At 40.8% G+C, this 20,822-nt stretch overlaps 1 protein-coding gene across 2 annotated transcripts in view; it reads right to left on the reverse strand.

Annotated features, from left to right (window-relative positions):
* Positions 1–20,822, reverse strand: part of grid2 (glutamate receptor, ionotropic, delta 2) — a 1,108,967-nt gene that overhangs the window by 9,413 nt on the left and 1,078,732 nt on the right. Inside the window, exons 15-16 of one of the 2 annotated variants that reach the window (XM_073042457.1) lie at positions 14,555–14,795; positions 12,523–12,564 (exon numbers count right to left, since the gene is read on the reverse strand). In XM_073042457.1, coding sequence (XP_072898558.1) covers positions 12,523–12,564; positions 14,555–14,795 — 283 coding nt within the window. The remainder of the gene's footprint in view (positions 1–12,522; positions 12,565–14,554; positions 14,796–20,822) is intronic. The other variant, XM_073042458.1, reaches the window with a different exon arrangement.

The raw sequence follows: 20,822 nt of genomic DNA on the forward strand, positions 1-20,822 counted from the left end.
TCACCCCATCACTGAACTGTTCCCACAACCTATGGATTCACTTTCACGGACTCTCCATCTCATGCTCTTGATACTTATTGCTTATTTATTTACTTTTTATGACTATTTTTTCTTTTGAATTTGCAGTCTTGTCTTTTGCATATTTGTTGTTTGCCTGTCCTGTTGGGTGTGGTCTTTCATTGATTCTATTCTATTTCTTAGTGAATTATATGTACTTTGATAATAAATTTACTTTGAACTTTTAGTTATATTTGCCTACACCTCTGGAAGAAGAGGTTGGGATGCCAATCTAATAATATAGCTACCTATATTTCTTTACAAGTTCTAATTATATAGCTATTTTACTTTACAAATTCTCCAAAGTGGTGTGCTGATCAAAAAATAAAGAAACATAAAATGAAGTTGACACCACCGTTATTATCCATTATCCCCCAACATTTTTACTATTCACTTCTATCAGGGAAAGTTGCAAACATCTCTTTGGGTGCTATTGTCTCTCCAGGGTCAAATGATTGTTGACAGAAAACCGTAGGAAGCCAATTAAAAAAAATATTGACTTCTATCTTGATAAGCCCATCAGAATATTCCCTTTACACCATAACTATTTTAGTGATGTTGGTGTAAACAGCTATTGAAGTTGCAGAGCAGATCTCCAATTAACTGAACAAACTATCTGCTGGAGGAACTCAGCACGTTGAACAGTATCTATACAGAAGGGGAAAGCCTGCAGCTGTACAGGATTTTGATCTGAAACTTCACCAGTTCCTTGCCCCTCACAGATACTGGTTGACCTGTAGACTTCCTCCAGCAGATTATTGTTTCTTTACGTTTCAACATCTGTAGACTCTAGTGTTTCTTGTTAACTGAGAAAGTTATGAAGCACTAAAGAAAAGTCTGCATTTATATCATGGCTCCGGGCTATGAAATTAAATACTTTTGCAAGATATGTACAATAATTGTAAAGACAGAAGAATGATAGGCAATTTGGACAACAAACTCTCCCAGTCTGCACAGATTATATGGATTATGTTTGAGGGATCAGCTGAGTCTAGGACATTGCTGATTATTAACTACATTTTCAGAATAGTAGTCTATTTTCTCCATCTGAGAGAGATTGGGTCATGGTTTAAAATCACATTCATTAAGGAGTGCAGCTGTACCTCATGGCCAACCCAGGGTGCTCAGCTGGAGGAACTTAATGGGTCAGGCCGCATCTGTGGAGGGACATGGACAATTGATATTTTGGGTTAAGGCCTTTCACCTGGACTGAAGATAGAGAAGAGATCCAAAAAATGGGAGGAAGGGATGGAGTAAGCATTGGCAAGTAGGCTGATCCAGTTGAGGAGGGTTGATAGGCAGAGGGAAGAATGAAAATAGCAACAGAGCCTGGGAGGACTTGGGAGGCAACAAAGTGCTGTAGGTGGTGGAAAGGAATATGGAGATAGAATCAAATGAGGAAGGGAGGGGGGAGGGCAAATGGGAACAGAGAGGGAAAGGTATAGAGTGCTGAATGTTTTGTGTGTTCCTCTAGATTCTAGCATCTGCAGTCTCTTGTGTCTCCATTTTATGCTCAGGTCTGTGGGATTGGGTCTTACACCCTCAACATTCTTACCAAAAGGGAGAGTTCTTCATTGAGCCTAGGACCAGACTACCAGTCAATTATGATTATAATCAACTTCTGGGTTCTACATTAATGTCAGTGTCCATGTAATCTTGCATGCGTACTTTCTAAATATACATATTAAATAACTTAAGAATTCAGTTTGATGCTGAGCCATACCATTGTGGTTGTGCCAATAATATCATTTAGTGGGTGCACTGCAGAATAAGATTCACAGATAATTTATAATTTACAGATGACACCACTGTTGGTAAAATCTCAAATGGCAATGAGGAGACATACAGAAATGAAATATGTCGGCTGGTTGAGTGGTGTTGCAACAACCTTATACTCCAAGTCAGTAAGATTAAGAAGTTGTGGAGTTCAGGAAGGAGAATTTGGGAGAACATGCATCAGTTTTCATTGCTGTGCCTTATGCTGTGTATGAATGTTGGTACTGTACTGCGTTTTGCACCTGGAGGAATGCAGTTCAGTTTGGCTGTATTCATGTATGGTTGCATGACAATGGCACTCAAATGTGAACCTGATTGAGGTGTCGGCTGTGGAAAGGGTGAGCAGCTTTAAGGTCCTGGGTGTCAACATTGTGAAGGATTTGTACTGGATCCGACAGACTGATAGAATCATGAAGATGACACACCACTGCCTCTAATTCATTCGGAGTTTGAGATGACATAAGTAGACAAGATGAGGAGGTCCTGAAGAGAGATTTTAGGGAGCTAGGTAGAAAGTTGAGAAACAGGACCTCCAGGACCTCTGGATTGCTGCCTCTGCCACGTGCCAGTGAGGATAAGAGTAGTTTGATTTGGCAGATGAATGTGTGGCTGAGGATCTGGTGCAGGGGGCAGGGGTTCAGATTTAAGGATCATTGGGATCTCTTCTGGGGAAGGTAAGACCTGTACAAAAGGGATGAGTTACACCTGAACCCGAAAGGGGGAAGGGCAATGTCCTTCTGGGCAGGTTGGTTAGACGTGTTCGGCTGGGTTTAAACTAATTTGGCTGGGGGAAAGGAACCAGAGTGACAGTGCTAAAGACGAGGTAGCTGGTTTACAAACAGAGGCACCTAGCAAGGAGAGGCTGGTGACAGGGCAAAATTGCAGTCAACAGGATGAGCTGCAACATAAAAGGTGAAAAGCCTTGATAGAGTGGATGTGAAGAGTTTGTCTCCTATGATGGGGGAGTCTAACACCTGAGGACACAGCCTCAGAATAGAGGGGTGTCCTTTTAATCGGGAGGTGAGGAGGAATTTCTTTTGCCAGACATTGGTGAATCTGAAATCGTTGCCACAGGCAGCTGTGGAGGCCAAGTCATTGGGTGTATTTAAGGCAGAGGTTGATAGATTCTTGATAGGTCAGGGCATAGAGGATAATGGGTGGGGGGGGGGAAGAGGCAGGAGATTGGGGCTGAGAGGAAAATTGGGTCAGCAAAGATGAAATAGCAGAGCACACTCAATGGCCTAATTCTGCTCATATGTCTTATGGAGATTTGGTATTTCACCAAAGATTCTTGCAAATTTCGTTAGATGTGCTATTGAAAAGACTCCAACTGGATGCATCACAGCCTGGCACGGAGGCTCCAATGCACAGGATTACAAAAGGCTGCAGAGGGTTGTAGACTCAGCCAGTCCCACCAAGGGCAAAAGCCCACCATTTAGGACATCTTCAAATGTCTGTGCCTCAAGAAGGTGGCTTCCACCCATTAAAGACCTTCACCATGCTGGAAATGGCCTCTTTGCATTACTACCACAGGGAGGAGGTACAGAAGCTTGAAGCTCAATGATTTAGGAACAGCTTCTTCTCCGCTTCATTCAGATATCTGAATGGGTCCATGAACCCCTGAAGACTACATTATTGTTCTTGCTTTTTTTGCACTATTTATTTATTTTGTAATTTATGCTTGTCTTATGTCTTTGGACTGTACTCCTGCCACTAAAAAATTATGTTATAAAGATATTGATGATAAACCTAATTCTGTGATTCTCTGAATACGGTGTCAATGCATATATATTGGCTTTCAATAGGCTGGATTATGGTCTGGAATGGCAACTTTATTTTTCTTCCATTGATACTGTCTGTCTTGTTGAGTATTTCCAGCAGGTTCTTTTTTTCATACCTCGAATATGACTCACTCTTAACCATTCTCAGTCCAGGAGCAATTAGGTATGGAATAAATAACATTGCTATTTCTAACAATGCCTTGAATAAATAAATATAAAAAAAGAGCTGTCATAGGTATGATGAACCAAGTGATCTCCATCAACTTTGTATGATGATATGTCCTGTATGATTGTTGCTATAACATATTGTTGCCTGGGCAAATCTAGTTATCTATAGATTGCAGACATTTCCATTGACATTTTAAAAGTACTCGATTAGCCATTTAACATTCTATTGGCTGTTAAATATTCAAGGAGTATTTTATTGGCTTGTAAATTATTTCAAAATTATTTTATTGGCCATAAGGTATTTCCAAAGAACTTAATTAGTTGTTACAAATTTCAAAAATACTTTAATAGCTTTGACACCTCACAAGGTCATGTAAAACTTAAAATAATTGTAAGTTCTTTCTAGTTGTCATGACTGCTTTAGGTTGTTTTTATCTGATATTGCTTTTGAAGTTTCTAATGCATCAGTTACAAATGGCATGAGAAAAATAAATAGATGCATTATGTTTGAAAATTATGCTTCAATTATATTAAACTCAGTCTTAATTTTTACCTGACAGACTGATCCATTCTCTGAATACTGATGAAACTGATTGCTTAACTCAATATTATGAATGAAATTAATACCACAGACTATAAGAAATTGTAGCAGGATTAAGCCACTCAGCCCATCAGTTCTACTCAGCTATTCCAACATGACTGATTTATTATCCCGCTCAACCCCATTCTTCAGCCTCCCCCCCGTAACCTTTGATGCCCTGACTAACCAAGAAACAATCAACTTCTGCTTTAAATATACTCAAACCACTTGGCCATTTGTGGCAATAATTTCCAAAAAATTCACTGCTTCTGTCGAAAGAAATTCCTTTTCATCTCTGTTCTAAACAGACATTCCTCTATTCTGAGGCTGTGCCCTCTTGTTCTAGACTCATCCACTATAGGAAACATCCTTTCCACATCCACTGAGCCTACGCCCTTTAATATTCAATAGGTTTCAGTGAGATTTCCCCTCGTATTTCTTTTTTCGTAATTTAGTTTTTTTTATTGAAGTTCATCATCAAACAAACATTTCCATAAGATGTATTTCAGACATTTCCCCTCATATTTCTAAACTCCAGCGATTGCAGTCCCAAAGCCATCAAATGCTCCTCATACTTTAACCCTATCATTCCCAAAATTATTCCTGTGACACACACACACACAAAATGCTGGAGGAACTCAGCAGGCCAGAATGCATCTAGGAAATAAAGTACTTTTTTCTCCAGTCCTGCTGAAGAGTTTCAGCCTGAAACATTAAATGTATTTTTTCTAGCTTTAGCATCACATCCTGCTCTTATATTCTAGTCCTCTTGAAATGAATGCTAACATTGTATTTGCCTTTCTTATCACTGACTCAAGCTGCAAGTTAACCCTTGGGGTGTCCTGCAGAAGGACTCCCAAGTCCATTTGCACCTCTGAATTTTGAATTTTCTCCTCGTTTGGAAAATGGTCTGTTTGCTCTATCCCTTCTACCAAAGTGCATGACCATACAGTTCCCTACACTACATTCCATCTGTCACTTTGCCCATTCTCCCAATGTCTCCAAGTCCTCTTGCAGATTTTCTGCTTCCTCAACACCACCTCCCCTTTCAACTATCTTTGTATCATCTACAAACTTGACCACAAAGCCATCAATTCTCTCTCTGACACAGTGGTGTCAAGAAAACAACCTCTCCCTCAATGTCGCAAAAACAAAGGAGCTGGTTGTGAATTACAAGAGGAATGGAGACAGGCTAACCCCTATTGACATGAATGGCTCTGGGGTTGAGAGGGTAAACAGCTTTAAGTTCCTCAGCATCCACATCTCTGAGGACCTCACGTGGTCTGTACACACCAGCTGTGTGGTGGAAAATGCACAACAGCGCCTCTTTCACCTCAGGTGGTTGAAGAAGTTTGGTATGGGCCCCAATAGCCTAAGAACTTCCCACAGGGGCACTATTAGGAGCATCCTGACTGGCTGCATCACTGTCTGGTATGGGAACTGTACCTCTCTTTAATTACAGGACTCTGCAAAGAGTGGTGCGGACAGCCCAGCACATCTGTAGTTGTGAACTTCCCATGATTCAGGACATTTACAAGGACAGGTGTGTAAAAAGGGCCTGTAGGATCATTGGGGTCCCGAGTCACCCCAACCGCAATCTATTCCAGCTGCTACTATCTGGGAAACGGAACCGCAGCATAAAAGCCAGGACTAGCAGGCACTGGGACAGCTTCTTCCACCAGGCCATCAGACTGATGAACTCACACTGATTTGAGTGTACACTGTGTTACATTGAACTGTTCTATTTATTACAAATTACTAGGATTGCACATTGCACATTTAGACGGAGCCATAACATAAAAATTTTTACTCCTCGTGTAAGTGAAGGATGTAACAAATAAAGTCAATTCAATTCCATCATCCAAATCATTAACATATAGCGTAAAAAGAAGCAGACCCAATATTGACCTCTGTGGAACACCTATTGTCACTGGCTGCAAACCAGGATAGGTCACATTATTGAGAATCTTTGCCTTCTGCCAATCAGCCAATCTTCTACATGTGCCAGTATCGTTCCTGTAATACCATGGGCTCTTAATACCATGTGTGGCACCTTGTCAAATGCCTTCTGAAACTTCAAGTATAAAACATCTACTCACTCTCTATCTATCCTGCCTGTTATTTTCTCAAAGAATTCCAACAGATCTGTCAGACAAGATTTCCCCTTAAGGAAACCATGCTGACTTTCACTACGTTATCATGTATCTCCAAGTTCTCCAAAATTTCATCCTTACTAATGGACACCAACATTTTCCCAATCACTGAAGTTAGGCTAACTGGCCGATTAATTTCTTTCTTCTGCCTCCCTTCTTAAAGAGTGGAGTGACATTTTCAATTTTCCATTCCTCTGGAGCCAATCCAGATACAAGTGATTATTGAAAGATTATTACTGATGCCTCCACAATCTCCTCAGCTCGCTCCTTCAGAACCCTCGGGGGCTGCCCATCTGGTCCAGGTGACTTATCTACCTTCAGACCTTGCAGCTTCCCAAACACCTCCTTAGCTGTATCACCAACACTCACTTCTGCCCTCTGACACTCTCACATTTCTAAAGTACTGCTCCTGTCTTCCACAGTGAAGATGGACACAAAATACTCCTTATATTTGTCTGCCATTTCTTTGTTCCCCCATTACTGCCTCTCCAGCTTCCATTTTCCAGAGGTCCAATATTAATTCTTGCTTCTCTTTTACTCTTTATACAGTATCTCTGAAAGAATGTTTGGTATCCTTTTTGATATTTTTGACTAGGTTACCTTCATAACTCTTCATCTTTTCTCTTCTTATGTTTCTTTTTAAGTTTGCCTTCTGCTGGATTTTAAAACCTTCCCAATCATCTAATTTTCCACTATTTTTTTCTATATTATGAGCCCTCTCTTTTGCTTTTATGTCATCTTTAACTCCCCTTGTCACCTATGGTTGCCTCATCCTTCTTTAGAATATTCTTCATCTTTGGGATGTATCTATCCTGTACCATCTGAATTGCTTCCAGAAACTCCAGCCATTGCTGATCTGCCATCACCCCTGCTAGTGTCCCCCTTCCAATCAACTTTGGTCAGTTCCTCTGATGCCTGCATAATTCCCTTTACTCCATTGTAAATACTGATACATCTGACTTTATTTTCTCCCTCACAAATTGCAGAGTGAATTCTATCATATTATGATCACAGCCTCCTAAGGGCTCCTTTACCATAAGCTCACTAATCAAATCTGGTTCAATACTCAACACCCAATCCAGACTAGCCTTTCCCCTGGTGGGCTCAACCACAAGCTGTTCTAAAAAGCCATCTCAAAGGCATACTACGTATTTCCCCCCCTTGGGATCCAGCACCAAACCAACCTGATTTTCCCAAGCTAACTGCCTATTGAAATCCCTCATGACTATCGTAACATTGCCTTTATAACATGCCTTTTCTATTTTCCATTGAAAGTTATATCCCACATCCTGGCCACTGTTTGGGGGCCTGTATATAACTCCCATCAAGCCTTTTTTAATCCTTGTAGTTTTTTAACTCTACCCAAAAGGATTCTGCATCTTCTGTTCCTTTTTCTAAGCTTTTGCTTTCAATTTTTTGTTTAACCAACAGAGCCACACTAACCCCTCTGCCTACCTACCTGTTCTTTCAATACAATGTACATCCTTGGATGTTAAGCTCCCTACTATGATCTTCTTTCAGCCATGTCTAAGTGATATGCACAATGCCATACCTGCCAATCTCTAACTGCACGGCATTTCAGCTGCCTTATTCCATATATTGCGTGTATGTTAACAAGTGTTAACTTTTGTTTGAGTGAACAGATGAATTTAATAACTTGTGACCATGATTGTTGCAATTCAGTTTTACCCATTGACACAGTTCGCTCACTTTACATTGGCTGTTCCCTTGTTATCTCCCTGTCAAAATGGTCTAGCTGGTTGACAGATATCAGCACAACATTCCAAAATGTAACTGGAACAGCCCATATGGCCTAACAATGTCAAATTCATTGGATTAGTAGGGAATACACTCAGAGACTAATTAATTAGGTAAATCCTGTGAGCAATAAAGTGGCTACTGAGTGTATGTCCATGGTCTTCTGCTACTATAGGCTGTGCTTTTCAAGGTTCGATGTGACATGCATTCAGAGGTGCTCTTCTGCACACTACTGTTGTAACATGTGGTTATTTGAGTTACTCTCACCCTCCTGTCAGCTCGAACCAGTCTGGCCATTCTCCTCTGACCTCTCTCATTAACAAAGTGTTTTTTGCCCACAGAACTGCCATTTACTGGATGTTTTTTTGTCTTTCATGTCACTCTCTGTAAAATTTAGAGATCTTGGTGTGTGTGAAAATCTCAGGAGATCCACAGTTCCTGAGATACTCAAAACACCCTGTCTGGCACCAGCAATCAGTCCATGGTCAAAGTCACTTAGATTGCATTTCTTCCCCATTCTGATGTTTGGTCTGACCAACAAGTGAACCTCTTGACCATGTCTGCATGTTTTTATGCATTGAGTTTCTGCCACATGATTGGCTGATGAGATATTTGCATTAACAAGAAGGTGTATGGGTTTACCTACAAAGTAGGCCACTAAGTGTATTTTTATGTATTGCAATGTGGCATATAGTTTACTCATCTCATATTTACTGAAAAAATGTAAAGCATCTCAAGGGGACAAGTAATCCTTATTGTTCATGTTAATCGTCAACTCCTCATCCTCTTCCCCTTTACAAATCTTCAACTGTGAGTTCTGGTTTGATGTACTTGGCTCGTGTTCTCTTATGTTTTGATAATAGATGTAACTGAGCTTGGAAAATAATGAATGTATTCCATAGGTTTGAGTTTGAAATGTAATTCCATTAGTGAGGAAATTCCCCATGAGGCAGTTCTTGGCACTTAGGAGCAGGCTATCCAGGAATTAATTCATGAGGTACCTTTTCATGGAAAGCTGTCCTTCTCTCAAAAGGCTAGGTGGTTGCTGGACCTATTGACATGTTCAAAGCTGAATTGGATATAACTTTGAAGAAAAATATGGAGAAAAAATGAGTGAATGGAGCTTGGAACAGATTCATTCACAACAGGAACAATGGACTGAATGGCCTCGTCATGCTCTAGTAGGAGAGAGTGCTTGACAGTTGAATACTGTCACCCTGTCTTTGGTCTCCGCTTTCTTTGAGCATATAATCTTCCCCTGCAGGAAACAGGAAATTAGGAAACTTGCCGGTTATACTAATACCAGGGGCAATTAGGCCCCTGCCATTAGGCTTTACAATTCAACTGCCAGGACTTAAGAACTTTTTTTTAAAGCTATTATTAATGCTTTTTGAGTTAGTGATTTAGATGCATATCATATTATTACTGAGTTAAGTATTGTATGTAATGAGTTTTTGCTACAACAAGTGTATGGGACATTGGAAAAAAAGTTGAATTTCCCCATGGGGATGAATAAAGTATCTATCTATCTATCTATCTATCTAATTCTTTTGCTCATAGCATATTTGTAGAATCCCAAAGGATTCGCCATCATCTTGTCTGCTAGAGCAATCTGATGCCTACTTTTAGCGCTCCTGATTTTTTCCTTATGTGCGCACTTGCATTTCTTATACTACACAAGTACCTCATTTGTTCTAACCTGTCTATACCTGCTATGCGCCTCCTTTTTTTCCTTTAACAGAGCCTCTATATCTCTTGAAAACCAAGGTTCCCTCAACCTGTTATTGTTATGTTTTGTTCTGCCTAGCACATACATGCTTGTACTCTCTAAATGTCACTTCTGAAGGCCTCCCACTTACCGAGAACACCTTTGCTAGAAACCACCCTGTCCCAATCCACATTTGCCAGATCTTTTCTGATACCATCAAAATTGGCCTCTGTCTAATTTAGAATCTCAACTTGTGGACCAGACATATCTTTTTCCATATTCACTTTGAAACTAATAGCATTATGATCACTCAATGCAAAGTGTTCCCCTACACAAACTTCTGTCACCTGCCCTGTCTCATTCCCAAGTAGAAGATCAAGTATCACACACTCTCTCGTTGGGGTTTCTATGTACCAATAAAGGAAACTTTACTGAACACATTTGACAAACTCTATCCCATCTAGAGTTTTACAGTGTGGGAGTCCTATTCAATATGTGGAAAGTTAAAATCACCTGCTAGTGATAATAAACTTGATTCTGATTATGTTTCTTGCAACAGCTTGCAATTGCTTTATAGATTTGTTGCTCTAAACGCTTCGGACTGTTGGTCGCTCTTTAATATAGCCCCATTAATGTGGTCATAACTTTCTTATTCCTCATTTCCACGCATAAAGCCTCAGAAGGCAAATTCTCCAGTCTGCTCTGACTGAACACTACCGTGACACTTACCCTGACTAGTAACACCATCTCTTTCCCTTTAATCTTTTTCCCTCCCTCCCACTCCATTGCGTCTGAAATAACAGAACCCTGGAATATTGAGCTGCCAGTCCTGCCCTTCCTGCAACGAAAACTCACCAATGCTTACAATATCATAATTCCATGTGTTGATCCATGCCTTGAGCTCATCTGCCTTTCCTACAATAGTTCTCGCATTGAAATATACACAACTCAGAATATTAATCACACCACGAGCGACTAATGAGTGACTAATCTTATATTGAGGCAATCTGACTTGAGTTCAATTAAGTATAATAGAAGGGAATTTAGTGTATTTATATGATGTGGCAGTCAAATTATCTTGTTTTATATTTGAATACACATTCTGTGCTCAGTAATGTTTTGAAAACTGCAATAGTTTATTACAACCAACAGAAGGTATATGTAGGTCATTTAATGATTTGTGTGCATAGAATGTGAAGCATAAAAATAGGCCAATTGTTCCAACCTATGCTCAGCTGGAGCTTCCTCCTGGAGTCAAGAAAAGTGATGTTGTTTTCAGATCAAGTGTTTTGAAAGACCTATACAATGCCCTGCTTAACTTTCCTTTTATTCTAACCTCTATCAGCCATTCACAGATGCTTTTTAGTATCAAATGATTCGACTTACGTCAGGACTTTTGACGGGTAGATTAATTGAAATTGCTTTCCTTTGGCAATTAAGTTGAGCTCAAATTTAGACCAATTAATCATCGATTATGGAGAAAATAATCAAGTAAATTTGATAGAATGGTCAAAGGCACGAGAAATCAATCATAAATCAGCAAGATCCTCTACAATTCCCACACCATTGAGACTTGGTAAGGTATCAATGTTATTTCATCATCATAGGGTCTAACTCCTAGAACTGCTTCTTCATTAACACTGTGTGGCCATCTTCATTACATTGGATGGTAGCTCATCCTCTTCTTCTTAAGGCCAATTAGGGAAACTCAATAAATGGGGACACAAGATTGTAGATGCTGTAATCTGAAGCAACACACAAGATGTTGGAGGAATTCAGCAGAAAAAGGCAGCATCTGTTGAAAGAAATGGACAGTCAATGTTTCGGTACAAGTCCCTTCATCTGGACTGAGAGATAGAAGGGGGATGGCCAGTATAAAGATGTGAAGGGAAGGGGTGCAGCAAAAGCTGATAAGTGATAGGTGAGGAGACTGATTGTTAGATTGAGGTGGGATGGGTAGAAATAACTACAGAGGCTGGGAGGTGGAGGCAACCAAGAGCTGCAGGTGACAGAATCTGATAGGAACGGGAGCATAGAACTAATTAAGGGAGGTGGGGTGGGGAGATGGAAAGAGTAAGGGGAGGGGAACCAGTGGAAAGAAGTGTGTGAGTGATGGGCTAATGGTGGAGAACGGGAAAGAAACAACAGATAGGTTGGGTTCAGGATAATGTCATTATTGGCCGTGTCACCAATGGTTATATGCAATTAAGAAAATGAAAAGTAGCGATTTCACCATTCGCAGAGAACCTGAAATTTGGTGTGGATACCTTATCTCAATCTTCTATCTCTCCACTTCCTAGTTTTAAAGAAAAGTTTGGGCATCTGTTAGTGAATAGAACTATATTTCACCATTCTGGCCTACCAGACCTTCTCCAGAGATCTGTCTCCTTCTATAGTGGATCATTTTTGATAGGTTACCTCCATGTACCCTCCAGAACCCAGACCCTTCACTCCATGGTCCCAGAGTGCAGTATTGCCCCTCCCACAAGTACACATAAACCACATCCCCCCACCTAATGATTCTAATTACCAGATACCTACCAAATTGTAGACCTTGTTCTCCATCCCACTGTGTAGAAACGGCTTTAAAATGGTAAAGGATAACAATTAAATCCATAAGGAAATGTTTATAAAATAAAGACTTTCATTCAAGATTTTAAAAGAAAATGATCAGCGTTCATGGACTAGCCTACAAATTGTAATGCAAATCCAATAACATAGAAACTTGTGTCAATATAAATCACTTTGCCACATTGATTTGAAACAGCATAGTTCTCTGATTACTGTGCCCTAGGCCACGGGAATTTGGCTAGCTTCTTGGAACAGGCATTATAAATTCCTAGGTCAACATTTTGAATAGCTGTACAAGGATGCATCACATTGCCTTTACAGATCACCCCATAGCCATGCAATGCAGTGGTGTTGTATTATGCCAAACTTTCCACACTTTAAATCCATAAATTATAAGGTAACTTCAATATTCTCCTTTTCTGCTCCTCATTTTCTTACAATTTGATGAGATGTATTAATGCAAACTCAAAACTTTTGTATAAAAATGGGGATTGATAATGATCATTACATTAAATATGATGTAGCAAAAGCTTATTTGACAGGTGCTAGTTAATCAAATATGTTAGTTAGCACATCATATATGTATACACCTCCAGCTCCCATCCTCCACCAGTCTGTCTGCTTGAACACTTCTTCTCAGGTGTGGTCTACTTGATGTAGCTTAGCTAGTAAAGTGCTAGATAAGTAAACTTTTGTTCTGCTGCAATAGCTACTTACACTCCAGTTCTGAAATACAGTTTCATTGAATTTTGAAAATGTGCCACCAATCTCACATGATTGGTGTTCCTGACCAGTCATGTCCTGCTTACAGGTTGGCCTTTCCCCCATGAGCACTGGTCCAGATTATCTCCTTTTTTACGTAATACCTAATTCCCTATGGAGAGTAACCAAATGGATTCACTTGCTCACGCTGTGACTGGAAATTCTCCAGTAACATTAATGAAATCTGTATGTCCGATTTGTCTTGTAATTTGGGATGGTTATTCTCATGGCAAGATTAATTTTAAAACTATCCTCTGCAAGCTTCTTTCTGGGCAGCTAACTCTGTAATCCCCATCCAGCTCTCCATCAACCCGTGAGAATTCCATACGCCACTAACTCTCGTACATCCCTTACTTGTTGTCCCAATAATGATGGCCATGCCTTCAGCAGGCTCTCTTTGGAGCTCCTTTCCTAAAATCCTGTCCATTCTGACCCTCCTTAAAGTCCACCTCCTGACCAACGGCATGATCATCTATCCTCAGCTGATTTTGATAGGAAATTTTTATGGGCAGTTTTATTAACTTTAAATCATTTGATGGAATTGTTTGATATATCTGCCATTTTGGTGATGTGATAACAAAGTGTGAGGAGGTCACAAGATGGGTCAGTATGTTTATAGATGCATGTACTTTATAGAAGTAGGAGTAGGCCATTTGTTCCTCATGCTTGCTTTTACACAACAGAATCTGTTGAATGTTTTTTTTCACCCCAGGGTCATTTCCCTGCACTAACTCTGTATTCTTTCCTATCTATTAGCCTCTCTCTTAAATTTATTCACCAAATAACCCTCCACGGCCCTCTTGGTAGAGAATTCCAATGATTTATTACCCCCTGGGTGAAGACATTTCTCCCCATCTCTGCCCTGAATGGCTGATCCCTTATTTTGAATTTCTGACCTCTGGCTTTACACAACGAAGTCAGGAGAAACATCTGGCACTTCAAATCCTGGAAGTACTTACTATGTTTCAATGAAACTACCTCTCATTCATCTAAGAGAATACCCTAGTACTCTTTTTAATCTGGCCCCAATTATGTTCAATTTGCCCCTCTGTTCATCTTGGCATTCCTTCTTATTACCTTGCTACAATCACACTACGAGGAAAACTGCCTATACCCACAGGCTTCAGATGCCCAAGCCATATGGTTTGATGCCTAGATATGGATTCTTTGCATGGGGACAGACTGCTGGTAACGCATCACTGTGAGAATATGGTGACAAATACAGGACTTAAGAATTTACCTCCTTGGATGGGACACGGGATCCCTTCCGCCTGTTCCACCAGTTCTCCACGATCGCTATGAGGCAGGCCAAGATTATTCCAGCTGCCAGAACGCAGAAGACACCAGCGAAGCTAGCCAGGTCAAGCGCACTGCCTTTCTGGTGGGCTCTGTTCGGGGAGGAGATGTCACACTGGGCTGTCTTTGGCCACCACTTGTGCTTCAGGATGTCAAGGTCTCCATGTTGCAGAAGCTCCAGGATCCTAGGATGAAAGACGAACAATGATCACCAGAAAGTTTGTGAATGTAAATTATTCCTTTGATTTCCAAAAAACAACTACACGCCACCAAACTCTCCAGGTAGTTGTTTGACACAGCAATGAATATGTGTGTACATTGTAAATATGTTCATCAATAAAATAAACATATTATCAACATACACACACAAAATGCTGGAAGAACTCAGCAGGCTAGGCAGCATCTATGGGAAAGAGTATGGTCGGCGTTTCGGGCCAAGACCCTTCGGCAGGACTGGAGAAAAAAAAGATGAGTCGATTTAGAAGGTGGGGGGAGGGAGGGAGAAACATAAGGTGGTAGGTGAAACTGGGAAGGACAGGGGTAAAATAAAGAGCTGGGAAGTTGATTTGTGAAAGAGATAGTGTTGGAGAAGGGGGAATCTAATAGGAGAGGACAGAAGGCCATGGAAGAAAGAAAAGGGGTTAGGAGTACCAGAGGGAGGGGATGGGTGGGCAAGAAGATAAGGTGAGAGAGGGAAGCTTGAGAGATCGATGTTCATGCCATCAGGTTGGAGGCTACACAGATGGAATATAAGGTGTTGTTCCTCCTACCTGCGTGTGGTCTCATCGTGACAGTAGAGGAGTGCCTACACGATCCAGAAGAATGGGGGGTGACCTCATTGAAACCTATCGAATGTTGAAAGGCTTCAGTGGAATGGATGTGGAGAGGATGTTACTTATGGTGGTGGAGTCTAAGACCAGGGGACACAGCCTCGGAATAGAGGGGTGTCCTTTTAGAATGGAGATGAGAAGGAATTTTGAACATGTTTACTCTGGAGAACTCTCACAAGTTATGCCTTGAGGTAATCATTGTTGTGCTAAAAAGGGATTGTACATTTGCAAATGAGCATATTATAGCCAATATATATGTAATTCACATATATATTTCAATATAACAAAACAAAGCCCCATTTCCATAGTAGCCTTCACATTTCTTTCAGGGTGCCCCCTATTTATATTTCAGGCAACAAACTTGGTGCATGTGTTTCACTGTAATGGAATAAATGTGGCAGATAAAATTTTCACATCGTAATCTCCCACACAGAGCAATGCACAAGTGACCAAATATTTTGTTTGTCTGATGTTGACTGAGGGATAAACAATATATGGGAAATCAAAAAAACTTTCTGGCTCTTCTTCTAAATTATCCTCTTATGTCAGCCTGAGGGAGAAAAAGCTTTTGCATTTCTTCTAATGTGTGAGATCTCTGACGTGTTGTGCAATTGTCTTAAATTATACCAGAGATGCTTTGATTCAGAAGTGAAAGAATTGTCAAATGAGTCATAGCTGACATGACTCTGTGTGTGTGTGTGTTCATGTATACATGTCTGTGCATGCACATTCATATGCGTGTGATCATGCATGTGAATATATGTGTGCATGTATGAAGAAACTATAGATGTGTGCACAGGCAGTTATGCAGTCTGTGCATTTGTATGAGCAGTTATGTAAATACACATACATGCACATGTGTGCATGTCGTAACCACGAGGAAATCTGCAGATGCTGGAAATTCAAGCAACACACACAAAATGCTGGTGGAACACAGCAGGTCAGGCAGCATCTATAGGGAGAAGCGCTGTCGACGTTTTGGGCCGAGTCCTGATGAAGGGTCTCAGCCCGAAGCATCAACAGCGCTTCTCCCTATAGATGCTGCCTGGCCTGCTGTGTTCCACCAGCATTTTGTGTGTGTTGTCTGTTAATGTCGTATGTGTCATTGTGTATATGTGCAGATATGTATGTGTGTGTGTGTCTGTGTGTGTAAAAGTGTGAATACCTGCATTTAAATGAAGCATATATTAATTAAATATTCTTCAGAATTGGCTCCATGACAATTTCAATACTGGCTCAGTCTGTCTTGTGGCAAGGTCAGGACTGAGACTCATTGAGCTCCCCAGCTACAATTTTGATGATCTCCACAAGAGGGCAGGCTGTACAAAGAAAGCACAGTTTGGAACCAGTCCCATGTCCAACAGCACGGGCTCCTGCCTTTTAAGCAAGAATTAGTCAAATGCATATTTCAGCAAAGATCATAAATGTACTTAGACTTTCATAAAAAGATGAATAAAATGCAAGAGGCAGATTCCCAGTCGCAGTGCCAACAATTCTTTCCACTCTCACTGATGCTGTTAGAGCTGCTGATATCCTCTGGCACATTGTTTATTGGAATAAATTGCAAGTTCCAATAAGAATGGATGAAAAGGACTGTCAAGATCATGCAATGTGACTGGCACATGATATGACTCTTCATCCCAGCTGGCATAATGCCATGAGTTTGTAACACGGTTTTCAGATAGTATCCAGTTTGTCTACTTCAGGCACGTGTGTTGTCCCTATTTTCTGTCCATAAATGTGGAACTTTTTGACTTAGGAGGTCTTGATACCAAACTGCAGCTAGGGGTAAGGGGACAGGGCAATATTTGAGCTCCCCTCACATCCTTGCAAATGTAGGGATTGGGGTTTGTCGCAATTTATTTCTGCTTTCTCCCCTGACCCTACCCAGGATGGATCCTCATGCACACCCAACATGACATCTATTAAAGTCTGTTGAATTTCAAAGGGATATAGCTTCAGGTAAATAATTCCTCACTTAAGACTGAATTGAAGTTGAACTTCTCCAGTGAGGGTCATGAATCTTTGGAATTCTCTGGTCTGCAGAGCCTTTGAACTGAGTTATTTCTATTCAGGGGTGGATAGATGTTTGGATAACTCGAGAATTAAAGGGTTACGAGGAGCAGACAGAGAAGGGGTGTTGATCCAAGAGGAGTCACTTTTAACACTTCTTAAGTCTACTGGTGTGTGAGTGGACCACAGGAATGTTTGCAGATAAACTTTGCACATAGCTAGGGTAAATGATCCTGTGGGTGAGGAATGAAGGACTAGAGGGCATAAGCTTAAGGGGAAAGGGAAAAGATTTAATTGGGACTTGAGGGGCAATGTTTCACCCAGAGGGTGCTGCATATATGGTATGAGCTGTCAGAAGAACTGGTTGAGGCAGATACAATAACAACATTTAAAAGGCAATTGAACATCTACATGAGTAGAAAGGGTTGAGAGATGTGGGTCAAATGCAAGCAAAGGGGACTGGCTTAGATTGGTACTTTGATGATGATGATGATGACGATGTCGACTCAGGCCTGGGAGGCCAGCGTCGGGCATTTTCATGCCTTACAAGGCACGGAACGAAAGACTGTGTGGTGCACTACTCCTCACACAGACATTTCGCAGTATTTTTCTTTATTTTACGAGGTCGAGTTGTGAGCTCAACACTCAACCCGGCATGGATGGAAAGCGTATTCGGGAATGGCCCGACTGGATTTGAACCTGGGAACCTCCATTCTGGAGTCCGGCACTGATGTCACTGCGCCACCAACTAAGCCTTTGATTGGTACTTTGATTTGCATGAATTGGACAGAAGGGCTTGTTTATGAGCTGCATTACACTATAACTCTGTAACTCACCTCTAAATATGGTTTATATGCCATTTGACATCATGATTGTGTTCATCAATGACCCTCACCATCTGGGCCATGCCCTCTTCTCACTACTATCATTGGCCAGGAGTTTATAAGGCTCATGTGCACTCTCTATGACCATCAGGTTCCTAGACCAGTGTGGATAACCACTAAAAACAAATCCTACGACGTACAGATTCATTACAAACATGTTCTCAGAATTACTTTTTTTATTTGCACAGTTCGTCTTCAAGTTCAAACCTAATTGTCGCTCAACCATGCACATGTATACCGCTAAATGAAATGCCGTAATCCAGAGCCAGAGTGCAAAACACTCCATACAGTCACACACAGCACATATAGTTACAACAGCACATATCTTCACAGAATGATATTAGCACAAGTCACTGATGATGAATAGGTTATTGTCCTGAAGCTGTGTATCGGCAACACCAAGCTGACCAAGACCCGCTGACAAAGACAACCCAGGTTGTCTTCCAGGGAATGAACACTGGAGAGCAGCACTGACAAGAGAGCTGGCCCCCGACCCAGCACGGTGGATTCCAGTGCCCCTGCCACTCCTCCGTTCTCTCCCACATGGCCTCTGGCTACTCCACCCCTGGGTGGCTGCAAGAGGCGACACCACCGCACGAGGGCCTGGTCCGTGCAACGACCCGAGACCACACAGCTCCTCTGTCGTCGGTCTTGCCAATAAACTAATGAACCAAACGTATACTATTTTGCACTACCAGTGTCCAACAGGGCTTTGTGATCACAAGAAAATTGTTTAAGATACTTGCACCATTTGTTGGACCCAGAGAGGCCGCTGTGACTAAGAGCACCACCATCTTAATGGAAGCTTGGCACATTGTTTGTCAGCCCCTGTCTACTTATGTTTGGTTTTTCATAAATTTTATTGCATTTCTTTATTTTTCTGTAAATCCCTGCAAAATATGAACCTCAAGGTAATATAATATGTACTTTGATAATAAATTTACTTTGAACTTTTTGACATTACTGTGTTTACTTAGCACCTTCCTGTCACTCACAGAGGAGATTCAGAACTCTGGAAAATTCTGGAAATGTTCTGAACCATGCAGAAATTTTTGTCGAGTGGTCAACATAAATGGGATTTCTTGCTCACGAACTTTTATGTTGACTCTTGGTTCTGCCTGTAAAATCACAGAGCTAACCATAAATGCTGTAAATAAAAGTAATCAATGCTTGATTTATCATATGAAAGAATTTTAAAAGATTTTAATTTCTTGATTAAATCCTCACCATCATCACAGGCTGCATAATTAACTTGGGTAGCTGCCAACCAGCTGGTTAATTTCTCCAGAAAACAAGCATACAGCAAAACAAAATGCTCATAAGTCACAATATGCAGCTAAAGCCATGATGTTTTGCTTGTCAAACAATTAGAATTGCTTGTCAATCTGTTGACTCTTGCTTTATATGTCCTCTGTTCTTTTTTTTAGGTACACAGGTCTGACGATTAATGCGCATAATTATATGCTCCATTTCAGTGACATAACTATTATGCAGATGCCTATTTCGATATCCAGTGCCATAAAAATGTACCTAGCTGTTTTGGCAATAGAGTCATAGAATTATTATTAGAGTCATTACAGCTTGCTGAGTCCTTGCCAATTCGCTGTAGGGCAATCCATTCCCATAGCCTTGCAAATTTATTTCCGATTTCCTTTTGAAATCAAAATCAATGATTATTCCTGTTTCCTCCTCTTTCAAAGACCATAAATTCCAGATCATTACTGCTCACTACTAAAATCGTTCTTCTCCACATTCGCTCTCTCTCATCTAAAACTTAAATCTGTGTTCCCTTCTCTTGGTACGATCAACTAATCCAAAGAGATTTGATTTTTGTTCCATTTGTAAACCAGACATAATTTTTTTCCATCTCTTCCAACCATCAGCTTCTTCAACTGATTTTGTGACTACCCCTCCCCCCCCACCCCCAGCCCCCCATCTCTGGGACATTCTAATTGCATTCTTCAAGGGGTCTCCAGAACTGGATGCAATATTCTGGTTGTGAGACAAACTTGCTGTCAATACCCCTATGTACAAGGCTCAACCAATTTTGTTATCTGTACTTACAGAAGAAAAGACTACTGCTGTGTATGAGAAACAGTGGTTACATTCAGAAAAAGATGAAACGTCAATGATAATGAATCACAGAGGCTACAGTGATAAGTACACACGAGACTTCAAATGAAGGAATCTAGAGCGATGACAAAGTCCTTAAGGAACACTGTGGGTCAAGCAGCATCTATGGGAGCAAAGGAATTGTTGATGTTTCAGGTTCTGATGCAGGATTTTGATCTGAAGTGTTGACAACTCTTTTCTTTCCACAGATGCTGCATATCCCGCTGTGTTCCTTCAGCAGATTGCTCGTTGCTACAGTGATTAATGTGTTTCTAGAGTTTTACTCACCACTGATGATGATGATAAAAAAACCAAGACAGGACTGTGTATACAACATGAAGTGATTTGCAGGTCATCTCTTGCCTCTGTATAC

This window comes from Hemitrygon akajei, chromosome 4, assembly GCF_048418815.1.
Source record: "Hemitrygon akajei chromosome 4, sHemAka1.3, whole genome shotgun sequence".
Taxonomy (NCBI): Eukaryota; Metazoa; Chordata; class Chondrichthyes; order Myliobatiformes; family Dasyatidae; genus Hemitrygon; species Hemitrygon akajei.